The 26,502-nt window shown below is 45.7% G+C and overlaps 1 protein-coding gene across 9 annotated transcripts in view; it reads left to right on the forward strand.

Moving 5' to 3' along the window:
- The window catches only part of MEF2A (myocyte enhancer factor 2A), a 205,963-nt gene that overhangs the window by 158,989 nt on the left and 20,472 nt on the right, over positions 1–26,502 (forward strand). For 6 of the 9 annotated variants that reach the window (XR_011320817.1, XM_069766296.1, XM_069766299.1 and 3 more), the window contains 5 exons: positions 5,586–5,808; positions 7,891–7,950; positions 15,227–15,408; positions 19,456–19,479; positions 20,531–20,657. Coding sequence is in view for 8 of the 9 variants with exons in the window: in XM_069766296.1 (XP_069622397.1) it covers positions 5,586–5,808; positions 7,891–7,950; positions 15,227–15,408; positions 19,456–19,479; positions 20,531–20,657 (616 nt within the window). In the remaining variant the exon portion in view is untranslated. The remainder of the gene's footprint in view (positions 1–5,585; positions 5,809–7,890; positions 7,951–15,226; positions 15,409–19,455; positions 19,480–20,530; positions 20,658–26,502) is intronic. The other 3 variants (XM_069766297.1, XM_069766300.1, XM_069766301.1) reach the window with 1 other exon arrangement.

Consider the following 26,502-nt stretch of genomic DNA (forward strand, 5'->3'; position numbering starts at 1 on the left):
GGAGGAATGGCCTGTGCCGGAAGTGGAGGAATGGCCGGTGCCGGAAGTGGAGGAATGGCCGGTGCCGGAAGTGGAGGAATGGCTGGTGCCGGAAGTGGAGGAATGGCTGGTGCCGGAAGTGGAGGAATGGCTGGTGCCGGAAGTGGAGGAATGGCTGGTGCCGGAAGTGGAGGAATGGCTGGTGCCGGAAGTGGAGGAATAGCTGGTGCCGGAAGTGGAGGAATGGCTGGTGCCGGAAGTGGAGGAATGGCTGGTGCCGGAAGTGGAGGAATGGCTGGTGCCGGAAGTGGAGGAATGGCTGGTGCCGGAAGTGGAGGAATGGCTGGTGCCGGAAGTGGAGTAATGGCTGGTGCCGGAAGTGGAGGAATGGCCGGTGGAGGAATGGCCGGTGCCGGAAGTGGAGGAATGGCTGGTGCCGGAAGTGGAGTAATGGCTGGTGCCGGAAGTGGAGGAATGGCCGGTGGAGGAATGGCCGGTGCCGGAAGTGGAGGAATGGCTGGTGCCGGAAGTGGAGGAATGGCCTGTGCCGGAAGTGGAGGAATGGCCTGTGCCGGAAGTGGAGGAATGGCCTGTGCCGGAAGTGGAGGAATGGCCGGTGCCGGAAGTGGAGGAATGGCTGGTGCCGGAAGTGGAGGCATGGCTGGTGCAGGAAGTGGAGGAATAGCTGGTGCCGGAAGTGGAGGAATGGCTGGTGCCGGAAGGGGAGGCATGGCTGGTGCCGGAAGTGGAGGCATGGCTGGTGCCGGAAGTGGAGGCATGGCTGGTGCCGGAGGTGGAGGCATGGCTGGTGCCGGAAGTGGAGGCATGGCTGGTGCCGGAAGTGGAGGCATGGCTGGTGCCGGAAGTGGAGGGATGGCTGGTGCCGGAGGTGGAGGCATGGCTGGTGCCGGAAGTGGAGGCATGGCTGGTGCCGGAAGTGGAGGCATGGCTGGTGCCGGAAGTGGAGGCATGGCTGGTGCCGGAAGGGGAGGAATGGCTGGTGCCGGAAGTGGAGGCATGGCTGGTGCCGGAAGGGGAGGAATGGCTGGTGCCAGAACAGTCTCCCATTAGAACATTCTGTTTTTTAATTTGGAGTCCAATCCAACCGAATTGTAAGCAGGCTTTTCTGTTGCGTATGGCCAACTAAATGTATTTGTCGTTTAGTAGTCAACTTAATAATTTCTACATTAAGCCTGTGTTCATATTATAAGTTAAATATGATTTTTTCCCCAAAAAAACCCTCATAGAAACATTCCAATTTTACAGCGTTTCTGGAAAACTGTGACACAAACTGTATTGAGAAAACACTGTTTGAACACAGCTTTTATAGCCCTGCATTCTGAGGCTTTTCTCTGCCTGTCGGTACAATCGTTAAATAATACACTGCCAATAAGTTGTATATCTCTTATTTACAAGCGACGCTTCTAACCAAAAGACCCCAGCCATTCACTAAAGAGCAGCTAAACTTCAATTTTTTTATTATATTTCTTTTTTCGTCATGCAAAGTTATGAATTTGATAAGTTTCTTTATTATGGAATTTGCCTTTATTCCCCTAAACAAAAATGTAATTAAATTCACATCCAACCCGATTTTTCCCGTCTATCTGCCTGCCTTTATCTGCATTGATACCAGCTGACAAGCACCAACACTCGGGGAGGAGACCAGTGCCGACCTGTCACTGCCATCATCTGTACTCCACATGAATACATTCTGATATCCGAGCAGCTGAAGGCAGGAATATAGACTGGGGAAAAACGGGATTAGGATGTCATTTACATGCCTTTTTTTTTTTTTAAAGGACTGTAGACAAATCCCTTAACTAAAAGTTGCAAAAACTGTTTAACTCTCCATGCTGGACAAAATTATTGCATTTAAATTTTTTTTAAAAAGTCCTTTTTTTAAGATTACTAGATTTACTGTAGGTAGAATCCCATCCATCTCCCCCTTGTGTGCAGCAGTCTGATATTGGGGTCTGCATTGAGCTGCTGCAGTAAGAGGAATGTCAGCCAGTGATAAAGGGAAAGTTGTGTTCAGTGAGGAATGATTTCTGCTGCTTATCTCATCCTACACCGATTATATACTACATTACACCTCCCACTTGTCACCTTTTACCTTGATACATACCAGCCCGGGGCTCCTTTTTGCCTTTTTAAATTTTTTTGTGTGATGAAAAAACAGACACTGCTACTTAAAGATACAATGGCGTACCCTGGGAAGAAGCAGTTACTCTAGTCTGAGATCCCAGAAATATAGCGAAGAAATTGGTAGAAACTTCTGTGCTTAAGTTGGAATTCAAGTGACATAATGAAAATTATATAAATGTTTGCATGTGCAATGCTCATAATCACATAGTTTTTATATATCCGTACACAAAAATAAGCGGCTGATGTAAGTGCCCTGTATAGTGGTCTTACTCCTACTATACACTGGTGGTCGGGAACCCACTGATCTAGAAGTCATTACCTATCCTGTGGATTATTATCTGCAGAAAACCTTAAAGGGAACCTGTCACCAGTTTTGTCATATAACAACTAAAACTATAATCTTAATCAGTACCTGTGCTGCAGTCCATAAATGCCTTTATAACCCCCTGACTACCCCTGTATACCCCCTAAACCCTGTGTAAGATCTGTGCCCGATGGAAATCCAGGCGGTCCTGTCCGATGGGCATGGTTTCGGGCTTCTCAATCCCTCCCCCCCAGCTGCTGCTCGCCATCCTCCTTCTTTAATTGATCTGGTCAACGCCTTGGGTCATCCACGTTGCCAGGCAAAATCTTGCTCACAGAAATCGCAGCTTGCGCCTTCACACTATGGTTTGCCCTACTGCGGGCGCATGTGCACTCATGTTTTCGGCTCTGCCCAGAATAGGGCAAAGCATAGTGCACAGGTGCGAGCCGCGATTTCTGTGCGCAGGCGCACGATTTCACCCAGCAATGTGGATGATGCGAGGTGTCGTCCACGGCAATTAAAGAATGTCAACAATGAGCAGCAGCCAGGGAAGGGGATGGAGAAGCCCAAATCCACGCCCATCGGACCAGACCGACTGGATTTCCATACAGTGCGGGAGAACTTTAAAAAGGTTTTTGGGGGATTATACAGGGGCTGTAAAGGGGTTATATAGGTATTGATGGACTGCAGCACAGGCGCTGATTAGGTGATCGTTTTAGTTGTTATATGACAAGGTTCCCTTTAACTCCAAATGTCGCTATGGGGATTTGTAGGTTTATTAAGTCGATATGTAAAAATGATCCCTGTACACAGTAGCGGTTGACGTTTTGGCTTTTGCGGACCTTTATCCTTGGCCCGGAGTTAACGTGCTCGTGATAGGTAGAGGTTGTCACGTGTCTTGTTACAGACGGAGGCTTTGGCCCAGCGTGAAGCAGACGGAGTCTTGTGCTCCAAACTGGGACATGGGGCATTTTCTGCCATTCAGAAGCATGCTAGCTAACTCCGGGCCAACACTACAGTCTGGACGCTAACTTATTACTAAACCTCCAAATCTTCATTGCGACATACCCTACCACTGAGCATCCTCACAATGGATAACAATCCTGTGCATATATAACAACCCATATAAAATACACATAAACCAATCAGGCAGATACTAAAGAAGTATGGAGTAAGAAGTTATTGCCCGTCAACACAATAAGTAGACATTCCAGCCTGCAGATCATCTGAGGGTGCTCTGTGGCAGCCATAGCACACATCAACATCTTTTCTGACTTTATAATTAGTGCACTATATAAAAAAGTGACATTTTAAAAAGATAAACAAATAGTAAAAATTAAATCTGGTCCAGGTAGTAAAAATGGATTTTATCCGCTATAGTGGAAATAATTCAAGCCAGCAATTTAATTTTAATAAATAATGTAACTGTAGCCCTGTCTTTTGCAAGAAAGTGTCAGAATCAGTGACCCCAAGTAAATATAATAGCTATTTGTACGACTGATCTCAGGGCTGAAATTGCTTATGTTTTTTTTAGCACTGCTATATAATAATGAGGTTGGTAGAAAGCTTCAGTGTTTACTTACAGCAGATACCTGTTTTCCTAATGATCACATATGTTCTCTGTTCATTAAGGGTGGATTTAGTGTGACTAGCCAACCCGCAGCATTGAATCACCACCGATTGACAATATGGAAGCCGTTTGGCAGTGTTTTACTTAGTCCGACCACACTTCCATGATCATTCAGTGTGCATAGACTGTCATTGTTCATGACAAACACGTCTTGTTTAAAGGGAATCTATCACCAGGTTTTTGCCTCCTAATCTGAGAGCAGCATAACGTAGAGACAGAGACCCTGATTCCAGTGATGTCACTTATGGGGCTGCTTAGTGTAGTTTTAATAAAATCTCTGTTTCATCAGCAGGAGATTATCACTAGAGAACTAGTAAACCTGCTGCCAGGTAGTCCTCTATATTCATGAGCTCTGTATAACCCAGTCACTGATTGGCAGCTTTCTGCCTATGCACAGTGTACACAGAAAGCTGCCAATCAGGGGTGTGGGCGGGGTTATACACAGCTCAGCATTCAGAGAACTGGTACATCTGCTGCAGATAAAACAGTGATTGTATCAAAACTGCAGCAAACAGTCCAGTAAGTGGCGCATCCTTAGGATCAGGGTCTCTGCAGCCACAATATGCGGCTCTTAGATGTGGTAGCGAAACCTTGTGACAGATTCCCTTTAAGCAAACTTGAAAAAAAATGTGTCCAACAATTAAGGATTTTGCTCATTAATCAGGTGACTGATGGTTGTTAACACTTGTTGATTATTTGGGAACAAAAGCCAAAGAATTCTCCTTCCTGATATTCGGCCTGTGTAAATACACCCTTAGGCTGGTTTCACACGAGTGTATAAAAAAAAAATCATCCAAATTTCATCTATAAATTTCAAAACTTTTTTCCTGATCTGTCATCATATCCATTTTACACAGAAGTTATTAAAAATTTCCAAGAATAAATACAGTTTCCTATATTAAAGAATTGCAATGTGTCCATAAAAATCAGCAGCTACACGGCGGTCCAGGGATATTGCTGTGGATTTGCCACAGATTCCTATGCTTACATTGCAAATTCAAAGAACATTTCCAACAAATCCGCAACGTCTGAAAGTGAAGTTCTCCGAGCTGCGTTCTGTAATGAGAAAGCAACCAGTGTCCATCTTATGGCCGGGACACATTTCTGTCCACGGAAATTATACAATGGCGGTTCCGAGTAAGCAGAGATCTGGAAAACGACAGGAATTGATGCAGAATCCAAATTGAAAGCCCATTATTGTGTGATGCCCCTTTAACATTGCACATCCGTCCTGCTGTACGACGGTCCGACACATACTGCTGGTGCACCACTTCCTCTATGATAATCTGCCGCTACATTATAGTCCTATTATCTATTGTTTACTGTTTACAATAAACATGTAAGTGCAGCAGACGGAGCCCACACATTTCCTGCTATCTGTCCTGTTTGGTACAGCGTGTTCTGGTGAAAATGTGATCCATCCATAATTCATGTTCATTTCAGCCTATACTATGTGCAGTTAGATTTATGTCTGATTCGTGGACAAAATAAACATTCTAAAAGTAATCTTGTCTTGTCTATTTCCAGCCTGGACTGCAGCAGCAGAATTTCTCCATGTCCGTGACTGTCCCAGTGAGCAACCCCAACACCTTGGCCTACAGTTCCCCGGGAAACACGCTCGTCACTGCTTCATTAGCTGCCAGCACCTCATTAACAGACACGGGCATGCTGTCCCCACCTCAGGCATCGCTGCATCGAAATGTGGTCTCTCCAGGGGTGTCACAGAGGCCCCCAAGCACTGGGAATGCAGGTAACGGGAGCATGGGTGCTGAACATTGTCTCATCTTTGTCAGTGTGCCCACCTGTGATACAGGGGTCCAAGGAGATGAAATACATGGGGCAGCTTGCTCTGCTCTCCAACCACAGAGTGTCTGTATTTCTGCAGGCAGCGAGGTGGTCACGGGTGATTTCCTGTTTTCAGGTAACTAAATATCAGATTAGTGTAGTAAGACACAAAAATAGATTTCAACACCTTTTGCTCTGTAGAGCAATGATTTTGTTAGCAAATTAGCACTTTTTTTTCTCTATGACATGGTCAAGAACAGAGCATCAGAACTGGGCCTTCCGTGCAGGGATCCTGCACATCTCTCCGCGTCCTTGGCCTGTGGAAGTATATCATGGGGTGAGGAGGGGGTCGGGAATCTGTAGATTTTCAGGTGTTGTGTGTGATTAAGGTAACTTTATGTATTAGGCCATGTTCACACGATCCTTTTTTTAATGCAGAACCGCCGCGATTTTCCCGCTGCGGGTCCGCAGCTGTTTTCCATGCAGGGTACATTACAATGTACCCTATGGAAAACAGGAACTGCTATGCCCACATTGCGGAAAATCGCAAAAAAAGCCGCGCTGAATAGCCGTGGTAAAAAAGAAGTACCATGTCACTTCTTTTTGCGGAACTGCAGCGGTTCTGCACCCATAGACCTCCATTGTGAGGTCAAACCCGCAGTAAAACCCGCAGATGAAAAAAATATCTGCGGGTTTTCTGCGGTTTGTGGTGCAGAACCGCTGCAGTGTGGCTGCCCCCCCGTGCCCCAATCCCACCCCCTCCATGCTCCGATGCCACCCCCCGTGCTCCGACGCCCCCCCCCGTGCCCTCATCTCCCCCCCTTATACTTACCCGGCCTCCCGGTGTCCGTCCGTCCGTCTTCTCCCTGGGCGCCGCCATCTTGCAAAATGGCGGGCGCATGCGCAGTGCGCCCGCCGAATCTGCCGGCTGGCAGATTCGTTCCAAAGTGCATTTTGATCACTGAGGTTATATCTCAGTGATCAAAATAAAAAAAATAGTAAATGACCCCCCCCTCCTTTGTCACCCCCATAGGTAGGGACAATAAAAAAAATAAAGAATTTTTTTTTTTCCCACTAAGGTTAGAATAGGGTTAGGGGTAGGGGTAGGGTATTTTCAGCCATTTTAACCCTAAAAAACTTCCTAGAAAACACACAGACTCTGCATAGAAAACTGCATAAAAAAACGCACTAAAAAACGCATCAAAAAAAGCACCAAAAAAAGGACCTGCGTTTTCTGCCAAGAGCTGCGGTTTTTAGTGCAGAAAAAACAGCAGGGAAATCAGGAACGTGTGAATATGGCCTAAGGCTGAATTCGGACATACGTAGATCATGGTCTTAATATGGACTGTTATTTTTCAGACCAGCTGCAGTCTTCTTACCCGAAATCAACAACCTCCTAGTTACCTATGCATACCAAGAAGGTTGAGTTCAGGTCACCGGCGATCTGCCCGGGAAATCATGATCTGTAGTTAGCGTGATAGTCAAACGTCTGATTTCAGCCTTAGACTTGAGTCATCCAGGCCGCTGATCACCTAATGTGTTTTGGGTCCTACAGACGCCATGCACATACAATGATGGCAGAAAAAAAAATTGGGCATGTTACATTTTAAATCCCAATTTTTTTTTTTCTCTTCAGGTTATATTAGCGGCTTGCTCCCTCTGACCAATGGAAACACATGCATGCTCACTCAAGCGTGCATGTGTATGGGGGTCAGGAGGGGTAGCTGTTAGTGGGATGAACATTTGGCCCAACAGCTGCTGAATATGTATGGCTGGCTATCAACCAAGATATATTTCAGATCATGTCAGAATAATTTTAGAATAATGGAGATGTCTCATAAATCCAAAAATGATGTTTCCTCTAAATAATTGGTAAATCTTAGTGTTCTTGAACACAAGTTGTGAATAGATGATGGTGGAATTTAGTCAAACATATGGCGCCTTTTGGATTATTGCATGTTTTGTGTCTCGGGCTTAATTCGATTTCCGGCATGTAAATTCACTCTGCCTTCTTTATTAATTAACCTCTTTTTTTTTTTTTTGGCAGGTGTGATGTTGTGTTCATCTGACATCTCTGTGCCAAATGGCGCTGGTGCCAGTCCAGTAGGTGAGTGGTGGCAAAATCATGTTTAAAACATTATAACCTTGCGCCTGCGCAATAACGTTAAACAAAAAAATAACGTTGCACTTTCCCAAAATGGTTTAAATTTTTTTCATTGTCTCGACTGCTCTATCTGATGGAAAGGCAGTTAGGCCTCGGCTACACTGAGACTTTCTATAGTGCTACCGATTAGAGCTGTGGCCCAAAGAAATCCGCTACTTTACATTAGGTGCAATGTTGTGGACTGCAGTTGTTCCTCCATAGCTAAAATCACTTGGTACTGCAGAGTCGCAGTGTGGCCCTGACCCTCATCTGATCCTTATGAGGCAACTGCTTGTCAGATGAACCATTACAAACTGATATCCAAGGTTTTTTTTTACTCATCATTTTGCATAATTTCCGGTGCAACTAATCTGCAAGGACTTCTGATAGGTGTAGGGTGTGCAGAGGATGGCATCAGACCTGGGCATGTGGAATTAGGAGTCTAGCAGTGACTTTAAGGTCTCTCTGTCCGGGATAAGGAGGCTAATAAAATAATAAAATATCATTTATAGTATTGTTGGGGGGTGGCCATGTTACAGAATTGACATTGAGCCTCCACTGGTTGTAGATGCAGCAGATAATCCAGTGTTGTGGGTGGTGTTTTACAAAATCTCTTCCACGCACGGAGGATTTTACATCTGGAGTCTGTCATGTCAGTTTGTGATTTTTTTTTCCCCCTTAGATTTGCCAAAGTGTAAGTGTCCCCTTTGGACGTACCCTTAGCCTTTGGCTTCTGTCCTATAGCTCCCATTTTCTTCTTCTTTATGTACTAATATAATAGACATTAGCATCTTGAATCAAATCTGAGGAATTGAAGCAAAGGGGAACTGGTCCTGGAACGTCTTGGGAATCTCAAAAAACGTGTGTTAAATTGAAAATAGCAGAGTAGTAATTTCAAAGAATTTGTGGCCATGTTCTGTCATTCACTCAGTGCTGAGTTTTATCAGGGTTAGCTCCTATAATATATCTCTAGTTTATCTACATGTTCTGGGCCCCACACGAGTCATTTCTGGAGGCTAGTACATAAAAGTGGAGCCTTACATTGGCTGAACAATCTTTATTAGTGATGGACATTATGATCAGAAACTTTGAGGGAAGACCTGAAAAATCCCATGGCCTACATTTAGTATCCATAAAGTAGATCTAAATACATCTATACAAATATGATGAACACAGGGTAAATATGCCATTTTGAACATAAGGATAGCAGAAAACCTAAATCCCATAAGTTGGAGATGTAAGTGTGCACAGTGGCATGAAAAAGACTTATCAGTTAATGAAAGAAGCGGACCCGACGCGCGTTTTGCATATGTTTATTTTACACATTCACTTTTCATCACTTTTGCACTTGCACCAATGCACTTTCTCACTTGCATGCTTCACTTATTATTTAAAATTTTTTTTTACACTTGTATGCTTTTTCACATTTTACATTTTTTTTTCACTATGCATAGAGATTTAACTTTTATCGATTAACCCTTTATCATAACTCTCTACTCAACCATTTTTTTCATTTTTATATGTACCTTTTTATTGTCATTTATATAATTGATATTGTGTATTATACACTATATTTAGCACTACAGTTGAAATTCAATCATATTATTATGTTACCACTTTCATGTTTAAACATACTTGCTCCACGTCATATTATATTTTGTTCTTATTTATGTCTTTATAGATCTCCCTCATTCTATGTGCCCTCATAAACACTAATTTGGTGATCAGTTGACCATTTCCATAGTTACTTGTTTTGCATCCAGTAAGTGCACTGATGTATGTCATACCAAACGTTCATGTGATTGTGACCCTGCCGCTCGCGTGGCGGCTGTGTTTTCAGTCACATAGCTGTGACACCACCGGAAGACGAATAAATGTGCTGCTGTTTTTGGATAGGGAAATTATACCATTAGTCACACGTGACGTTTGATCATGTGGCTGACATATCGCCAGTCACGTGATCGAATACATAAAAGCATAACTCCTATTACTGGCCACTTAATCATTACATAACTGATCACATGCTTCCTTTTTCTGACGATTTGATTGGTGAATTCCTTTCTGTCTATATCTTTTGGTTGATGGGTGGGCCATATGTGGATGGCTTTTGACATCTCTTCCGCTCTCCAAACGATATTATATAATTTATCATGTGTGACAACTTGGTCATATTCCGAACAGTTTCTGATTGGCTTTCAGAGCCTTAAATAGTCTGGTTCTGCCGTCTATCTTCACCCCTTGATGAAGCTAGCTGCGAAACGCACGTCGAGTGCAATTCTTTCATTAACTGATGAGGCTTTATGCCACTTTGCACACTTACATCTCCCACTTATGGGATTTATACTCTTGTCATTTTGTGATACTTTACGCTGACGTAATGTGTCTGTCTATTATTTATGCTAACTGGTATCCGTCTGTAATATTGGGATAACATTTTGTATATTTTGTTATACCACTCTACTTACCTCTGGCATCTACCATTCAGTATTAAGCCTGTTTCTATTAAAATATCAGATTTGTATCATGCTGCATAGACAAAGCCATTCTCACCAGCTTTGATTATCTTGTGTCGTACATTTAAAAAAAATATAATAATTTATTTTACTGAGTATATTGTTGCCTTACCTTCATAAATTAGCTCTAGCAAAGAAGCAATATAGTAAGAGATTTCTGCTTATTATGTATCAGCCAGTTTGCCCTTTTTGCCATGAAGTGTCTGTGACGTGAGTGTAGTCTGAATAGATGTGCCCCTATATCCTGTCTAGGTCTAGCAGATACTGACTTGATGTATTTGTGTAGTGCAGCAGATAACGTATATGGCAATGCTGTATAATTACCCTTCTTACTTCTATAGAAAGAAAGTGGAGAGTCACGTTATCAATGTGTCGGCCTGTATCTATGAGTCACTGCTTTTTCTTTTTTTAATAATTCGTCTCCTGATTCTATTAAAATACTGAGCGCGCGGTATTATTTTATCCTCTACATTTATTACTTGGAGCCGTTTTCATTCGTACTCTGCCCTCTTCCCATTTCTTCCTTTTTGGAAGATGACCATGATAAATATTTAATGATGTGAGCATTGCTTTATCCTCCGCAGTAATAAGAGCATTATTATTGGCAGTGTTCCTCTAGACCCAATTCAAAGAGGGAAATATGACCCGTATTGATTCACCTTTTTTTTTTTCCCTCTCTCTCTAAAAGCAATCGCAAAATAATCCTGTTTGCTGGAGTGTGCAAATATTTCCAGATTTTTTTTTGTGTGTTGCAACTTTCTTAATATTTTCTTATCTGTTTTGGAAGGATACAAATTATAATTCTAAGTTGGTATCTTGAAGAAAAGTTTATTTTCGCACTCCTACAAAACGTACTCAATTGCTTTACATGAGAAATTGTTTTGCCGGTTATATAACTGCATTTATATTATCAACTTGGTTGACACAACTGCTACAATAAGTGAACGTATCTAATATTAAAACAGTTTCCAGGTACATTTGGCCTGAAATCCTCTGTCTTTAGGGGGACACGGATTAGCCCTTTTTAACAGGGCTACTCTGCGTTCAGATACCACCAATATCTGCTGCCGATTCTGATCTAAATGAAAGTCTGGCTTTTCCGAGCTGTTTTTTTTCCCCCTGCGAACATACCCAAATTCTGCCCCATTCCTTTGTAGTATGGGGTTTTTGTTGAGCATGGCATAAAATCACTTCAAACCTAGATGATTAAATTGATGACACTAGTAGGAAATCCCCAGGAAGCTTTGTATAGTAGGAAAGGGGTAGTAACGACACTCATCATGGCTAGACTGCTTATAACAGATGTTATAATTATAACATAACGTTCTAGAAAGTTCTAAAAGTATCCTAGAAGACTACTCAGTAGTATCTGTTGCAGCATCGCCCAAATATTCCCTAAGTAAGGACATCACTGTGAAAGGATGGAACATGGTGGCCAAATGATCAGACTGGCCATGCACATTAGATGGCTGTCAGTCAAACAATATACTCTCCTGTGTTCTCTATGAAAGAGCTGCTGCCAGAATTATCTGGCAGTGACTTATGTCCTCGCCTAACAAAAGGATCCGGTAAATTGAATTCCAATTGCCTGATCCTGTGGCCTCTTGACATAATCTGTTAGTGGAACAGTGGAGAGGTTCTTGTACAAATTAGATGGCCGGCTAATCCTACTGAAATCAACAGGTTTTGTCCGACTTTTATCTTTTGTAGGGGCCTTAACGGGGTATTTCTATGTCTACATTTATGATCCGTACTACAAATGATGGTCCCAGTAATCTTGAGAAAGGGGTCTTGAAGCTGCGTCCTGTCATTAGAGAGGTGATCAGAATCTCCATTTAGTTTTAACGGAATTCCGATCACCTTACCTGCTTTCTGTGATGGGGCCACGTTCTCGAGAAAGATGCAGGCCCCGTTACTGACACGCGCATCTACTATTACATTTATGGGATATCCTGTGGATATGGAACAATTGTATGAGCTAGGAATACTCCTTTAAATCAGTGACACACTTAGAAAAATATAAGACCACATGGAAGGATTCTCATAAACCAGAAAGATGGATTCACAATTTTCTACACTGTACAGTCTGATGTGCACATTTGGGGGTTATTGGGATCTTAATCAGCCTGATTGCTGGACTGGGTTGTGTTCTTCTTGTCATCTTTGCTCCACCGCCTGATTACATGTTACACCTCACAGTATGCGGACCCCGGTATGTGTAGCCAGATGTCCTCGGCTACCAGCCCTTCTCCAGGATCAGCATCCTGTATAGTGTCAGTATATTAGGATTTCTGCTACGTCCTCATGGTGCGGTCGGCCAGCCTTCATTTCCCTCAGCCAGTGCCATCCACACAGGACTGCCAGTTCTGCTGGATAATTGCCTTCTGTTATGACAGCAAAATGGGATTGAATCAGACATCATTAACAGCAGAAGTGACTGGCCTGGCTCACAGATTCTGCTCCCCAGTTGGTGCCTGATTAAATTTGTAGCCGGGCGGCAGGAGAGCGCTGTTGTGTGACATCAGTGTGAAGGATAATGAAAGTATTTGCCCCTTGCTTAAAGCCAAGGATGAGTTGGGAAAGTAAAAATGTGTCCTGAACCATCAGATTGTAACCTCAGAAACAATGAAGAAGACAGAAGTGGTGGATTGGGGAAGCACAGATACCAGTTTACTAGTAAGAAAAACAGGAAATAAATTTAGCAAAATGTAAAACTACTGGAAACATGTACTGTATCATCAAATCATTGCCTTCTCATTTAAAGGGAACCTGTCACCCCGTTTTTTCAGTAGGAGATAAAAATACCGTTAAATAGGGCCTGAGCTGTGCTTTACAATAGGGTATTTTTTGTCCCCTGATTCCATACCTATGCTGCCGAAATACCTTACAAAAGTGTCCTTTTTCGCCTGTCAATCAGGCTGGTCAGGTCAGATTCGAACTCGGCTTCAGGAAAATGGCCGCCGTGATGTCCATCTGCGCACGCGCGGCATCCCGCGGCCATTTTCCTGAAGCCCCGGGAAGCAGGAGACTCCATCTGCGCACGCGCGGCCTCAGGAAGATGGCCGCGCCCACCGAGAAACCGCTGAATAGCGGCGAGCGCGCTCTTTTTCTACAGCTGCGCAGTGCATTCGGCATTTGCGCATGCGAGAAGCACTACGCCACCAACGGGAACTTAAGCAAGATGTGGGGGAAAAACAGCGCTGTGACCACGCCCATCTGACCTGACCAGCCTGATTGACAGGCGAAAAAGGACACTTTTGTAAGGTATTTCGGCAGCATAGGTAGGGAATCAGGGGACAAAAAATACCCTATTGTAAAGCACAGCTCAGGCCCTATTTAACGGTATTTTTAGCTCCTACTGAAAAAACGGGGTGACGGGTTCCCTTTAAAGCTATATATTCTGCAAATAATATCATTGCAATTGTGTGACCCATCTCTGCAGCATGACCTTGCATTATGGGACTGCATGGCATAGTGTTTAAACTTCCTATGTGCCATGCATACATCAAAGGTGTTGGTAGGTTCCATAGTATGTTATCATATAGTTTTTAACAATCTGACATTTCTATTCACTCACCCTATACAATAATCATGTACTGCAATATAATATATTTTTAAATGTATGGAGGCCCATTGGCCACATATGCCACAGTATACAGTAGCTATACAGAGGGCAAAATCTTTATGTGCATTTACACTGAAAGATACGTTAATCGCAAGAGAGCATTCTCAAAAATGCTGCCGATGAACAAGCAAAACGATCATTCTATCAGATTAAATGATCTTTTATGCGGCGCAAAAGGTCATTGTTCTCGCCAGTGCTGTGGAGTCGGTAAGCCAAACCTCTGACTCCTCTGTTTACCTGACTCCACAGCACTGGTCACTACTGAGCATGAGCATAAAGTGCAGCACAGATTCATCTCCTCTACGACCCCACAGCACTGGTCACTACTGAGCATGAGCATAAAGTGCAGCACAGATTCATCTCATATACGACCCCACCGCACTGGTCACTACTGAGCATGTACATAAAGTGCAGCACAGATTCATCTCCTCCACGACCCCACAGCACTGGTCACTACTGAGCATGTACATAAAGTGCAGCACAGATTAATCTCATCTATGACCCCACAGCACTGGTCACTATGGAGCATGTACATAAAGTGCAGCACAGATTCATCTCCTCTACGACCCCACAGCACTGGTCACTACTGAGCATGTACATAAAGTGCAGCACAGATTCATCTCATCTATGACCACACAGCACTGGTCACTACTGAGCATGTACATAAAGTGCAGCACAGATTCATCTCCTCTATGACCGCACAGCACTGGTCACTATGGAGCATGTACATAAAGTGCAGCACAGATTCATCTCATCTACGACCCCACAGCACTGGTCACTATGGAGCATGTACATAAAGTGCAGCACAGATTCATCTCATCTATGACCACACAGCACTGGTCACTACTGAGCATGTGCATAATGTGCAGCACAGATTCATCTCATCTACGACCTCACAGCACTGCCTCACTACTGAGCATGTACATGAAGTACATCACAGATTCATCTCAACTAAAAGCCGAGATCCTTGGATCAGGAACAGAACAGACATTTATAGGACATTTCATACCTTTCCCAAATTATGAAAACATTTACAACACATCCTGTATCCTTTAAATCTGGTCATGCTGTGAAATTCTTTATTTTCCTCTGTCTATTTTAGGTAATGGGTTTGTTAACCCAAGAGCTTCACCAAGCCTTCTAGGACCGTCCGGTGGCAACGGATTAGGAAAAGTCATGCCCACAAAGTCTCCACCACCCCCAGGGGGCAATTTGGGAATAAATAGAAAGCCTGACTTGCGAGTAGTCATACCTCCTTCTAGCAAAGGAATGATGCCCCCTTTGGTGAGTTTCAGACTATTACCAATTATGTAATAGTAGCAATTATCTTAATTAATGGAGTTTTATCATGGAATCCTAAAAGAACATGGTACTATAGAGCACAGAATGATTATGTATGATTAAGTACACTTCTGAACATGTTATTTCTGCTGGCGAAGCAACCAGTCATCTACTATATAATTTTCTAAGGGTCACTTCCGTCTTTCTTTCTGTCTGTCTGTCTCTCACGGATTTTCATTGGTCGCGGCCTCTGTCTGTCATGGAAATCCAAGTCGCTGATTGGTCTCGCTAGCTGCCTGTCAAAGCTGCCGCGACCAATCAGCGACGGCCACAGTCCGATTAGTCCATCCCTACTCCCCTGCAGTCAGTGCCCAGCACCTGCTCCATACTCCCCTCAGTCAGTGCCTGCTCCATACTCCCCTCCAGTCACCGCTCACACAGGGTTAATGCCAGCAGTAACGGACCGCGTTATGCCGCGGGTAACTCACTCAGTTACCGCCGCTATTAACCCTGTGTGACCAAGTTTTTACTATTGATGCTGCCCATGCAGCATCAATAGTAAAAAGATCTAATGTTAAAAATAATAATAAAAAAACCTGCTATTCTCACCTTCCGTAGTCTGACGATGCGCTCGCGCCTGCCGCCAGCTTCCGTTCCCAGAGATGCATTGCGAAATTACCCAGAAGACTTAGCGGTCTCGCGAGACCGCTAAGTGATCTGGGTAATTTCGCAATGCATCCTGGGAACGAAAGATGGCTGCAGCCGCGCGCGCATCGCCAGAGGTTCGCTGGATCTATGCTGGATCCCGCCGGGTGAGGATATAACTAATTTTTATTTTAATTATTTTTTTTAACAGGGATATGGTGCCCACACTGCTAAATACTACGTGGGCTGTGTTAGATACCGCGTGGCTGCTATATACTACCTGGCCAGTGTTATATACTACGTGGCTGTGTTCTATACTGCGTCCTATATACTACATGGCCACTGTTAGATACTATGTGGGCTGTGTTATATATTACGTGGGCTGTGTTATATATTACGTGGCCAGTGTTACATACTACGTGGGCTGTGTTATATACTGTGTGGCTGCTATATACTATGTGGGCTGTGTTATATACTACGTGGGCTGTGTTATTTAGTGCGTGGCCTATATTAACGCATCGGGTATTCTACAATATGTATGTATGTATATAGCAGCCACATGGTATATACCACAGGCCACGTAGTACTCCTATATACTAAGTGGCCTGTACTATATACTATGTGGCTGCTATAAACATACATACATATTCTAGAATACCCGATGCGTTAGAATCGGGCCACCATCTAGTATCAGTCATAAATATCAATTTTTTAGTAGAGGCTGTGCCTGGTGTTACAGATTGGGCTAATTCACTTGTTCTGTACAAAATTCTGTAGAAAACGGTGATCCCGGACACAGCCATTCCTAAACTTATGGAGCTATACCTGGTAAACAATGAAGTGCACACAATGAGAGTCTGACTCCCAGCAATTGTTTTTAATCCTAGAAGAAAAACATTTTCTGGAAAAAAAAAATTGAAGTACGGTAATTTACTACAGAATGCAAAAAAAAAGTGAAAATGGAGTCAGTGCTCCGCATTTTTTTTTTTTCCATTTAGACCAGGTGTGATTGCAGTGCTGACTGAAGACTGCAATATTTTTTTTCATAGTATTAGAGAATAAAATATCTGGAGATTTAAAGGAGTTGTCTGAGACGAAGTGTGTGAACAGCAGAAAAATCTGCTGCAAATACTCAAATGTTGACAGGCTAAGTGCTGTGTAAAATGCACGTGGTTTTTGTGCGTTTTTTCATGCATTTTTGTGTGCATTTTTGTTGCGTATTTGCGTGTTGTTTTTCTCATTCATTCCAATGTGTGAGTAATGCCGCAAAAACACTGAATTTATTGACACACTGCGGAGTTGAGAAAACACTTCGGTTCAGATTGCAAGAAAATATAAACAGCGTGTGCATGAGATATAAAAAATGTCTCTTTTTTTCTGTGTTCTGTATTGGGGACTTATATACGGCATTGTATAGAGCTGTATATAAGGGTGTACAGGCGCTGGCCCTACATTATATGGGGAAAAACCTGGTTCCCTTTAAGTGCAGAAAAATAAAAATAAGTGTTTTCTGCCAAGTGTGAACATTTCATGAAAACTCATGCCCACTGTGCCTTACAGCTGCCATTGTACGGGTGGGTTTTGGGTGCATTTTTTTCCATGTAGATTTCTTTGAGGAGCCTGAAAGCAATGTGTTATAAAGTCATTTGAATTATTTAGTGCTGAATCCCAGCGTTTCTGCACTAGAAAAACACTATCAAATCTGCCCCAAACTAAAAAGGGGGAAAACACAAGAATCTGAGCAGATTGGTGTTGGCTATTTTGATGCACACTATAAAATCCAATGAGGAAAAATGGCGTTTTTCCAGAGCGGAACATTATTAGTCATCATTATCAGTTCAGTGGGGGTCCGACACCAGGGACCCTCACTGATCAGCTGTCAGCAGGTTCTGCGGACACAGGAAGTCCAATGATTGGAGCAGGATGAGCACAGCTCTGTACGCAGTGGCCATTCGCAGGAACTTCAGCTCTGCTCCCATTGAAGTGAATGTGATCGGAGCTCCAGTACATAGAGTACACTGGTCATCTGCCTCTGGACATTAAACATTTGTACCAATTAGGTGGGGATGGTGATGCTTAGGCTGCTTTCACACATCAGGTTTTTTCTTTCAGGCACAATCCGGCAGTTTCAGGCACAATCCGGATCCGATTTTTTCTTACGCCGGATCCGTTTTTTCCCCATACAGTTGTATTAGCGCCAGATTGTGCCTGAAGGACATGCGTTTCATCCGTTTTGTGCCTTATCCGTCCCTTCAGGCTTTTTTGCCGGACACAAAAAACGTCTCCTGCAACGTTTTTTGTGTCCGGCAAAAAAGCCTGAAGGGACGGATCCGGCAATAAACGCATGGAACGGATGTGTGAATGAACGTATCCGGCGACTGAATCCATTTTTTATACATTGAGCATGCCCAGAAGCTTTGTTTTTGTTTCTGGCATGGAACCTCTCTCTCTCACCCATGCGCAGTACAGAGAGCCGGATCCAGCTAAAAAACGGATCCAGTGCATCAGTTTTTCACAATTTACACCGGATCCATTTTTTTTGCAAATTTGCCGGATTTAGCCTGAAACCAAAAACCGGATGTGTGAAAGCAGCCTAATATGGCTTGTTACTTCCAGTGGTGCGGGGTTGTAGCATTTGGCGTGTAGCCAGTGTGGTGCACCAAAAGGGAACCGAGAAAAAGAAAAATATGAAGGCTGTGTAGGTGGGCTGCCAATGACGTTAGTGAGGATGCAGTAATTAAAATAACTATCTTTTTATTTAGGATCAAAATCACAAACCGGTTTTCGTCTCTGGTCAGATCACCTGATATAGGCTCCGGTCTGGAGGCGAAAACCGGTTTGTGATTTTGATCCTAAATAAAAAGATAGTTATTTTAATTACTGCATCCACACTAACGTCATAGACAACGCACCTACATACCTTTTTGTATTTTTACTGCAAATTTTTGGCAGACTCCAGATCGGCTAACAGTTGATCATTACGATCCTGGTTATGGGACCCCAGCAATCTAATCCTGATGATCCATCCTAAAGATAAGGTCATCGATATCGTGGTCCTGGACAACTGCTTTAATATGGAAAAAACCCTATAGAGTAGTTACTACTTGCCTTCTATTTTAGGGGGAAAAAAATCTTAACAGTTCTTTTCTGGGCAACCATGGAGCCGTCATTAGATTTCGTGTCCTGTGTGTTCCTCTGCTCCTCACAGTGTAATGGAAGCTTGGCTAATAAATAAGTCTCAGCGATCATTGTCAGATGGTTAGTCGGCCATCCATCCTGCCGCTTTGTCCGGCGTCTCCTGGGGTTTTGTTGTAGCAGGAGAAGAGGTGAGGAATGGTCAGGTGTGCCCGCCATCGTTCGCACGCCATATCCTCTGTAATTCTAATTTTCCTCCTTCACATACAGACTGAAGAAGATGAGTTGGACTTGGTGAGTTACGTGTGCCTGGTGGATGTATCTCCATACATACGGGGTCACTCATGTTCCCTTTGACATTCCTGAAGCTTTGGGGATGGGGGGACATTCCCAACAATTGCTGAGTTATAAGGGCAAGTGGTTTCCTGCAGAAGGATGGAAAGCTTTCTATTCAAAGGGAACATTGGCTGTGCGCTTCCCATTGTGTGCTGTGCCTGGAACACGATCACATCACACAATAGCCGCTCTCCGCCACCATTCTCTGCAGCACGGTAGCGCTAATGTTCTTCCTCAGCCTGCTCGGAGCGCTGCTCTGCCTTACAGCCAGGTTACATCATCCTGGGTGAGGTCATTCCCTGACGAAGCTGTGAATGATCTCATCTTCCTCAGGAGCTGTATGCAGACAGCAGCGAGCCCCATAGTCCTCCTCACACCTATTTACACACTGAATGCCACTGGCAAGGGTCGGAGCCCTCATTAATATTTCATAGAAATGACACGGCCACATTGACCCACTTTCTGCACATCACTGGGATGCTCTGACGCTTCCACATTTCCTCATGTCATTAATATGCTTTATGTATAATACCCCAAATATAAATGATTTGATATTTACAAACACTGATGGCTTCCCAACACACTCACCCATTTCACATGCTATGATGCATGTACATCTGTGCCTGTTAGATGCGAGCTACGATGCCTGCATGCATTTTTTTTATTATTTTTTTTTTCTCCTCCATCGCAATTTGGGTTATTTATTTAATTATTCAAAATTGGAGCAAACCAAGTGCTTGTACATTATTATTATTGTGTTTGAACCTGTGGCCGCTTTATTCTTCCCTCCATCATCACTGTTGTGTTAGTTCGGGAGATAATGATTTTCAATCCGCTTTACAGCACTGCCCCCTGCTGGTTATAGCATGCAGTAACGTGCACAATACTAGTTACCAAGCACTTGTTACGTTGGATATTTTGTCACTTCATTTTCATATTTACTTCCATTGTTCTGTTATTTTATTTTAATCTTGCATGTTTATTCCAATGATTTCTGGTTTATTCACAGAATACCCAAAGGATAAGTAGCTCCCAGTCTACACAGCCCTTGGCTACTCCAGTTGTCTCTGTGACGACTCCTAGTTTGGCCACACAAGGCCTGGTGTATTCTGCCATGCCAACTACCTACAATACTGGTAAGGCTAAGTGCACTCATTTATGTGTATTTCTCTTGTCTGAACATCCTAAACTGTTCATATTTTACTTTGTGGACCACAGGCTGAAGGGTTACAAGTCTGCTTAGATTTTTTTAAGTCAACGTGGGCACAAACAAGAATTTCTCAAATGACGTTTAGATGAAACAACTCTGCCATAAGTCTATATTATGGGGGTGTTCCCAAAAAACAAGTTATCTTCTATAGGAATGATAGGGGATAACTTGCTGATCAGTGGGGTCTGGCTTTTCTAACCCGCAGTGATCCCGAGATTGAGCCTCATCAGCCCTGTCCTGAGTGGAGCCAAGGTGCACTACCGGGTTACAAACAAGGACAACAGTCCACTATTTCCAGCAGTCCCGTAGACAATGAGTTCAACTCCATTCCGGAGCTAAAATGTCGTGATCCCAGGATCACTAGCAGGCCAGACAGCTGGACCTGCATCGATAAGAAAGATATCCCCTGTACCGTGGATAGGGAATGACACAATTTCTCCTTCGCCTCATTGGGGGACACAGACCGTGGGTGTATGCTGCTGCTGCCAATAGGAGGCGGACACTAAGTGATACAAAAAAAAGTGATCTCCTCCCCTGCAGTATACACCCTCCTGCCGGCTCTCAGCTCCTCCCCTGCAGTATATACTCTCCTGCTGGCTCTCGGCTCCTCCCCTGCAGTATACACCCTCCTGCCGGCTCTCAGCTCCTCCCCTGCAGTATACACCCTCCTGCCGGCTCTCGGCTCCTCCCCTGCAGTATACACCCTCCTGCTGGCTCTCGGCTCCTCCCCTGCAGTATACACTCTCCTGCTGGCTCTCGGCTCCTCCCCTGCAGTATACACCCTCCTGCTGGCTCTCGGCTCCTCCCCTGCAGTATACACCCTCCTGCTGGCTCTCGGCTCCTCCCCTGCAGTATACACCCCCCTGCTGGCTCTCGGCTCCTCCCCTGCAGTATACACCCTCCTGCTGGCTCTCAGCTCCTCCCCTGCAGTATACACCCCCCTGCTGGCTCTCAGCTCCTCCCCTGCAGTATACACCCCCCTGCTGGCTCTCGGCTCCTCCCCTGCAGTATACACCCTCCTGCTGGCTCTCAGCTCCTCCCCTGCAGTATACACCCTCCTGCTGGCTCTCAGCTCCTCCCCTGCAGTATACACCCCCCTGCTGGCTCTCAGCTCCTCCCCTGCAGTATACACCCCCCTGCTGGCTCTCAGCTCCTCCCCTGCAGTATACACCCTCCTGCCGGCTCTCGGCTCCTCCCCTGCAGTGTACACCCTCCTGCTGGCTCTCGGCTCCTCCCCTGCAGTGTACACCCTCCTGCTGGCTCTCGGCTCCTCCCCTGCAGTGTACACCCTCCTGCTGGCTCTCAGCTCCTCCCCTGCAGTATACACCCTCCTGCTGGCTCTCAGCTCCTCCCCTGCAGTATACACCCCCCTGCTGGCTCTCAGCTCCTCCCCTGCAGTATACACCCTCCTGCCGGCTCTCGGCTCCTCCCCTGCAGTATACACCCTCCTGCTGGCTCTCGGCTCCTCCCCTGCAGTATACACCCTCCTGCTGGCTCTCGGCTCCTCCCCTGCAGTATACACCCTCCTGCTGGCTCTCGGCTCCTCCCCTGCAGTATACACCCTCCTGCTGGCTCTCGGCTCCTCCCCTGCAGTATACACCCCCCTGCTGGCTCTCGGCTCCTCCCCTGCAGTATACACCCTCCTGCTGGCTCTCAGCTCCTCCCCTGCAGTATACACCCCCCTGCTGGCTCTCAGCTCCTCCCCTGCAGTATACACCCCCCTGCTGGCTCTCAGCTCCTCCCCTGCAGTATACACCCCCCTGCTGGCTCTCAGCTCCTCCCCTGCAGTATACACCCCCTGCTGGCTCTCAGCTCCTCCCCTGCAGTATACACCCTCCTGCTGGCTCTCGGCTCCTCCCCTGCAGTATACACCCTCCTGCTGGCTCTCAGCTCCTCCCCTGCAGTATACACCCTCCTGCTGGCTCTCAGCTCCTCCCCTGCAGTATACACCCTCCTGCCGGCTCTCAGCTCCTCCCCTGCAGTATACACCCTCCTGCTGGCTCTCAGCTCCTCCCTGCAGTATACACCCTCCTGCTGGCTCTCAGCTCCTCCCCTGCAGTATACACCCTCCTGCTGGCTCTCAGCTAACCAGTTCTTGCTTAGTGTCTGTAGGAGGCACATGGGTCTGTTTCAGACCCCAACATTTTTATTTTGTTTACTTTTCTGTAAATTTTTATTTTTTAATTAACGGAGTGAAGGGGGCGACGGTTCCTTTCAAGGTTCCGATCTCCCCGAACCATCAACAGGCGAGCACGGCGAGTATACCTCCCCGTACCCTCTCCTGCGACGTGGGAAGCCGTGCCTGAGCTCACTTCAGGGGCGACGGTTCCTTCATGGTCCCGATCTCCCCACACCAGCAGCAGGCGACCACATGGAGTGTCGCCCCCATGTATCCTCTCCTGGAGCCAGGCCTAATGCCGGACAACTGGCCCTGTCCACCCGGACTGAACTCTGTGGCTGTACAGAGGCCCCTCTCTATGGCGTCCGAGCAGCCCCCACTGTCCCACCACTGTGAAGGCGGATGGCACAAGGAGGCGGACGGTCCCTCTCCACCTCCCTAACAAACGGATGATGGATTGAGGCTTATCCCTGCACCGTCCACGCTGCACAGAACAGCGCTGAAACCCACATCCGCGGCGGCTCCATGCCGGGACGCGCACCAATGATGAGTGGATCCATCTTCAGTGGGATATGCACATGCAGGCAGCCTCAGCCACTTCCCTGTGGCCCACCTCTCTGAGGTAATGCTCTGGATGGCTGCAAAAATTTAGTCCCCGGCTTCGGCCGATTTGTAGGCCGCATCCTGGAAGTCTTGCCTGGAACGACCCACTGGTGACGTCCGCCGGCTACAGAAATTTAGGCCCTGGCTTAGGCCTATTCAACATCGTGTCTGTGGCTCTGCCCCCCAAATTGGCTCTTTTCGCTCTCTGCAAGACTTTATCAACTCTGCAGCTCCCGGTGGCCATCTTGGTCCACCCGGCCAGCTCACACTGGGGTGACAGTATTTATTTATTTATTTTTTTCTGGTCTTAAAGGTGCATGACCAGTATTCTCTGGTCTTAAAGGTGCACGACCAGTATTCTCTGGTCTTAAAGGTGCACGACCAGTATTCTCTGGTCTTAAAGGTGCACGACCAGTATTCTCTGGTCTTAAAGGTGCACGACCAGTATTCTCTGGTCTTAAAGGTGCACGACCAGTATTCTCTGGTCTTAAAGGTGCACGACCAATATTCTCTGGTCTTAAAGGTGCACGACCAGTATTCTCTGGTCTTAAAGGTGCACAACCAGTATTCTCTGGTCTTAAAGGTGCACAACCAGTATTCTCTGGTCTTAAAGGTGCACGACCAGTATTCTCTGGTCTTAAAGGTGCACGACCAGTATTCTCTGGTCTTAAAGGTGCACGACCAGTATTCTCTGGTCTTAAAGGTGCACGACCAGTATTCTCTGGTCTTAAAGGCGCAGGACCAGTATTCCCTGGTCTTAAAGGCGCAGGACCAGTATTCTCTGGTCTTAAAGGCGCATGACCAGTATTCTCTGGCCTTAAAGGCGCATGACCAGTATTCTCTGGTCTTAAAGGCGCATGACCAGTATTCTCTGGTCTTAAAGGCGCATGACCAGTATTCCCCGGTCTTAAAGGCGCATGGCCAGTATTCCCCGATCTTAAAGGCGCATGACCAATATTCTCTGTTCTTAAAGGCGCATGACCAGTATTTCCTGGTTTTAAAGGTGCTTGATCAGTCCGAGGAGCCCTCCGCTGCCGACCCCAGCTTTATCCTCTAGTTCCCCTCAGTGGATTTCTTCACTGACCAATCCATGGTTCTCTGACCAAGAGATTGAATCCCTCTGTGTACCCTCTGTGTTTGGAGTGCTCGCAGGACCAATATACAGGGTCCCTATCCTACATGGGAGCTGTCGGCTAGCAGGGGCCGCAAGTATTCTAGAAACGTGCAGGCATCTAGAAACATACAGGTATCTAGAAACATACAGGTATCTAGAAAACGGAAGTTTTTCGTTTCCTGCTCCCTCACCAACGATTTGATGACAACAAGGCTCTGAATATGGATTGGATATTGCCTGAGCTTGCCAGAGCTTCAGAGACTAAACTCCCTCGAGAGCATTTGCCATTCAATTCGGATAAGCGATTCACTGGACAGAAGCCTCTACGTGGGATGCCATGCCTGGCCTGTTTTTTAAGGGCGACGGGTCCTTTAAAGGGCACCGATCTCCCCACACCATCAACAGACGAGCACACGGAGTGTCGTCTCCATGTTTCCTCTTCTGCATCCAGGCCTAACGCCAGACAACCTGTCCTGTCCACCTGGAGACCTGTACTCTGTGGACATATAGAGGCACCCTTTTTGGCGTACGAGCTCCCCCCTCTGCATCACCACTATTTAGTGGATGATGCAAGAAGGCGGACAATTCCTCTCCACTTCCCTGTTAAGAGGTTGATGGATCGAGGGTTCCTAATTTTTATCTCTGCACCGTGAAAAGAGGAGATGGCAAGAGACTATGACCTGCTGGATGCAGCCGCACATTCTGCCATGGGGCAGATTAACCGGGTAGAATCTCCTGTGGTATACTTACCAGTATCCCTACCTGATGGGTCATCAATTAAAAATACCACGGACTGTCAGATAGCAAATCTGGTTTGTTCCATCTTGCGGCTTCGGGTCCAGCGCTCTATCCTCCCTAGCGGCTGCATGGATTGTTAGAGCAATGGTCTCCTGGCTGGACACCTTAACTACCCTGATTCACACCAGCAACAACTGGCCAATCAAATCCTTTGAGCAGGAGACTGACAAAGGATTGTATAAGGATTGTCCAGCACAGTCTAGATCTAAGGGATCTTGGTTCCAAACAGGGGAACGAAAAGTAAGATCGACCCTGGACCTCAAACTTCTAACAACCTTTGACATGGTCCTCCTTCTTTGGATGGAGTTCCTCCGCTCAGCCATTACTTCAACAGAAAAAGGTGCAGTTTCCGGCATCCATCGACATTCGGGTTGCTTGCCCTCTGCAAAAATTCCTTCGCCTTTCCATTCGTCAGCAGCATTTTCAAGTCACAACCTTGTCCTTCGGCCTTGCTTCCGCACCCAGAGTGTTTGCACGGGTCATGGTAGATATCATGTTTCTCTTGCACTCGAGGCGTGCTCGTCCTGCCCTGTTTGGTCTGTCTAGCCGCCCTTCCAGGACTACGCTGAGTCGTCTATATCTCTTGGGCCTTCTCTCCTGGGCTGGCAGCTACACTTAGACAAGTTCTCCTCATTTCCAGCCCAGCAGATATCCTTTTTGAGGATGATCCTGCACACTTCTAGAAGGATGGTAATTCTTCCTCGAGACAAGGTCATGGCCCTTCAACAGGGAGCTTGCGCAAGGAGAGTTCTGAGGACTTGATTGCTCACCCCCTCATTTCATTCGATTTGCTAAGAGAGTTCTGAGGAAGAATGGTGACGACAATGGAAGCGGTTTCCTTCGCTCCGCTCGTTTTCAGCAAGTCAAACAGACTTTCAGACAATAGTCTCTGAGCTCCTTCTTCATCCAGGGCCTTTCTACCGGTTCAATGGTTATTAGTAACTACCAATGCCAGTCTTCTTCTCCCCATCATTGTTCTGGAGATCCGAACGGTAGTTTTACAGCAGGTCCACTGCCTTCTGGCGGGTCACCCTATCCGAATTCAATTGGATAATGCCACGGCGGTGCCTTACGTCAGTCATCTAGCAGGTACCCACGGTCAGGCGCCATAACCGAGGTACCTCACTTTCTCTGATG

This window comes from Ranitomeya imitator, chromosome 4, assembly GCF_032444005.1.
Source record: "Ranitomeya imitator isolate aRanImi1 chromosome 4, aRanImi1.pri, whole genome shotgun sequence".
In the NCBI taxonomy this organism is placed as follows: domain Eukaryota; kingdom Metazoa; phylum Chordata; class Amphibia; order Anura; family Dendrobatidae; genus Ranitomeya; species Ranitomeya imitator.